Raw genomic sequence first — 4,041 nt, 5'->3', positions numbered from 1 at the left:
AGTTTGCAGAAGTAAGAGTTTGGATTTGACACTTATGAATTTCTGCTATAAGCTTTGAATGCTTTCAAGAATGTTTGGAGTAAATGCTCTGAGCTTTTTCTTCGTTGATAATGCTTGTTCTTCTTCTTCAATCTTCAAGTTTGTCCTTAAATATGATCTTGCAAGTGATGTAGCCGTTGTGACACAAAATCTGGCCGTTGATCTATCCGTTGGAGGTGTCATCTAACCGTTGATTCAAAAGCTCCGGTTGGTAGCTTCATTGAATGCATGCTGCTGTTCAAGACTATCCTTTAGCTAAAAAGGTAGAGTTTGTCAGCTAGTAGGTGGTAATAGCCTTGGGCTACTTTGCAGAAAAGAGACAATTTGGAAATATGATGTTGACGCTTTGTCCTTTTCCTTTTATTGGCCAGAGTGCCTTTATCAAAAGTAACTTAGTTTCCAAGTGTTCGGACCGGTTGCCTTCTAATTTGGGACAAGGGCAAAAGGTTGAGAGTTAACTTTAACTTTGCCGCTCAAATTCTTCTTCAAATATTCTGACATATGACGTGGCATTGAACAGTTAGAGGCAAGCTGTATTACTTCGTTTACTGAACGATGTGGCGAGAGCTTGAATATTCTCTTTCTTTTTCTTCTCAAAAGAATTAACCGTTGAGGCATATGACTCGAAATAAGTTTCTCCTGTAAATGTAATTGTTTTAGGAGATTAGTTTTCATACTTGAGTTATATTCATAAAAATTGTTAGAATCAAAATAAGATTGAAAACGTTATAAAGTGTTTGAACTTAACATAATATTTAAGATAAGTGACCCACTTATTATAAATATCATTGGTCCACCTAAAACTAAAGTGATGTAATTTAAATTTTATCTAGGATTATTTAAACAACTATGTAAATCATATATAAATAAACAGCTATGTAAGTCATATATAAATCTTCATCAAAACACATTTTATTAATTTGAAAAACATTCTAGATTTTTAAAAATTAATATTAGAATATTTGTTTTATCTTTTATTTATTTTGTTATATATAACCGTGCTATAGAGAAGATACTACTCACTAGTTAATTAAATGAAATTAATATAATAGATGAAAAGTAAATAAATTTAGAGATATAACTATTATTTAATTAAGCATGTAACTAAATTTAAGAGCAATGACGAATAGTAAATGCTAAAATCAAAGTCATAACGATAGTGATGCCATTATTAATATTATTATTATTATTTTGCTCTATATCATATAAAAGACTCATATATAGGTGGTATATTCTAGCTTGCATAGTGATCATTTTTAGTGGAATTATGACATTCTTGTACCTTCTCTTCCTACATCTCGTTTCCTCCCTTGTTTTTCATATAGCCTATTCAATTCTTTCTCATCCAATCATTTTTCATGTTTTTTACTTTTTTATTCTCCCGTCTCTTCGCAAATGGTGCCAACCCATCTTTATCATTTTACGTGGGGCAAGTGAATTTTTAGACAAACATGGGGTCAGACTGGATTGTTGTTATCTCTTGTTTCAAGAGACTCCGCTTGCAATACCCTCCCCACTCCTATCAGATACGAAGGTACTTTTGTTTGATTTAATTTGCTAGATTGCTACTAACTTGTTCTTTTCCTTCTTTGTTTCCCAAATAAACAAATGAAAAACACTGGTAATTTTTCATTGTCTAATACTTTATTTCTTGACCTTCAATTTTTCGTTCAATTAATTTCAAACTAAAAATATAAACTTCAGAGATTATAGATGATATTTAATTTATTTATTAATATGTGGATTGAATATATTTTAATTATTTTCTTGTTTTGTAAAATTTTGTCAGGTGGATTATATTAGTGAACTACCTGATTGCATCTTGTTTTATATCCTATCAAAGTTATCCATGAAAGATATATTGAACACTAGCGTACTGTCTAAAAGGTGGAGCTACATTTGGTATCTAATGAGAGATTTTAAATTTGATATGCTAAATGTGCTTGGAAGTGAGGAGACATTACTAGAAAAGGGATATATTGTTGATGTGACTGAGAAACGATATGAATTTTCGGATGCGAGTAGGAATGAATATGTTAAAATAGTTGATCAAATTATCAAGAATTTCAAAGGTACTGAGATTGATTCTTTTATGGTGGAATTCTCTATGAAACAAGAAAATAGTAGCACCATTGATCAATGGATCACTTTTGCAGTTTTAAGGGGAGTTAAAAGAATTGATCTTCTCTTTGGTTTTGATTATGATGGATATTACAAGTTTCCTTTTGGCTTATTTTCCAAGTTTGATAATTCAAAACTCAAGCATATGCAACTTAGATATTGTCTGGTTTATCAAGAAACAAGCTTTGAAATTTTACCACTCACAAATTTGAGATCTCTTATACTTGAAGATTCAAAGGTAGATGAAATCTTTCTCAAAACCTTGCTACATGATTGCCATTTACTTGAAGAGCTCAGCTTAATTCGTTGTGATATCAATACATCAATCTTAAATATTGAAAGTTCATCATTATGTCTTCTCAAGCTAGAGTTTTGCACGTTAAAAGGGTACAATTTACACACAGATCGGTTATGGATTAATACTCCAGCTCTGAAGAGTATTCACTTCCGCGCATATTGCACTATAGAGGAGACAGCTAAAATATTTCCACTCATTGCAACTCTTCCTCAGCTTGAGATTCTGAATTTATATATTCCCAACACACCCGACTTTATAAATTATCTCAACCGAGAAGATTTCACACTAGAAAATCTCAAAGAGTTGAATTTGATTTATGGACCGAGAGAATATAACTTTGATATTTCGTGGCTTTCAATCATTCTTCAAGCTTCTCCTATTCTACAAAAACTTTCAGTCATGGTAAGTCAATGAAGTTGTACACATGCATTATTTTAATTTATATGGTTTATTTTGCTTATATTTAATCCCATTTATCATATATTCAATCATATTTTACTATCTTACTTTATTCATATGTTTATAAAGCCTTTTTTATAAGTTTCTCTTTTTGAGTAAAAGAATTAATTAGAAAGACCATAGGCAAAAAAAATACCACTTGTCAGATACAGTTTAAAATAAATAATTTGTCACTTAATTAATTAATAATTATTACCGATAAGAAAAAATAAAAATATAGTGACAATTCTAAATAGAGTATCATATTACAACTTACTATACCCATCCTACCATATCAACAAATTTATAAACAAATGATGAGTTGAAAATAAACTAATATGGTGGATATTGTTTTTTTATAGTTTCTTATTTAACTTATATATAATGTGATAAAATTGTGACCCTATATCAATGTAAAATTTTACACTATCAATGTATAATTGTTGTTTTTTAAAAATCATATATTCCATACATTTATATTTGTATGTTTACACTATCATTCATATTAGTTATCGCTGCATATTTTTCAGATAACAAGTCCAATGGTTTCTACTCACCTACCAGCAATTCGAGATGTTAGGACGTTTTCTCATTGCGAGATCAAAATTATTGAACTAGGGGGCTGTGTGGGTAACTTTTATGAAATTGAGATCACCTTGAATGCTTTGAAATATTTTCACAAACTTGAGCGAATAGTTTTAAGTCCTTATTGGATAAATGAATTCTTGGATCAAGGCTTGAAATGCGATCCAACATGGTCTCAAAGTGGACGTGAAAGAATCCTTGAAGAGCTTCATGGTAAAGGGATTGGACTAGACAAACTTGTACTCGTATAAGAGTAGAATTTTTTGTTTATTTTATTTTAAAATTTCATAGAATAAATATATTATAATTACGGTAGCTTTATTCCTTTGTTAGTATACCAATAAAGCACAGTTGACTAATATGCACATTAAAGCTCGGTTGTGAATAATTTGAAGCTTATTTAGAAGCATTTTTAATATGAATAATAAATTTTCAAGCTAAGTCTTAATTTTTTTCATTTTTTGAAATAATCCTAAAAATAAATTATTTTCCAATATCTTATTAGCTGCTGATACAACAGAAGCACACCACAATTGTCAATCAAGTCCTTGCATTTGTTT

The 4,041-nt window shown here is 29.9% G+C and overlaps 1 protein-coding gene across 1 annotated transcript; it reads left to right on the top strand.

Annotated features, from left to right (window-relative positions):
• Positions 1–1,888: 1,888 nt before the first annotated feature.
• On the top strand, positions 1,889–3,732 carry LOC130722986 (putative F-box/FBD/LRR-repeat protein At5g62970). Its single transcript, XM_057573893.1, has 2 exons — positions 1,889–2,860; positions 3,427–3,732. The coding sequence occupies exons 1-2, from the start codon at positions 1,889–1,891 to the stop codon at positions 3,730–3,732; spliced, it is 1,278 nt and encodes a 425-aa protein (XP_057429876.1).
• The last annotated feature ends 309 nt before the right edge of the window (positions 3,733–4,041 follow it).

This window comes from Lotus japonicus, chromosome 6 (assembly GCF_012489685.1).
Source record: "Lotus japonicus ecotype B-129 chromosome 6, LjGifu_v1.2".
NCBI lineage: Eukaryota > Viridiplantae > Streptophyta > Magnoliopsida > Fabales > Fabaceae > Lotus > Lotus japonicus.
This window is presented reverse-complemented; position numbering and strand designations above follow the sequence as displayed.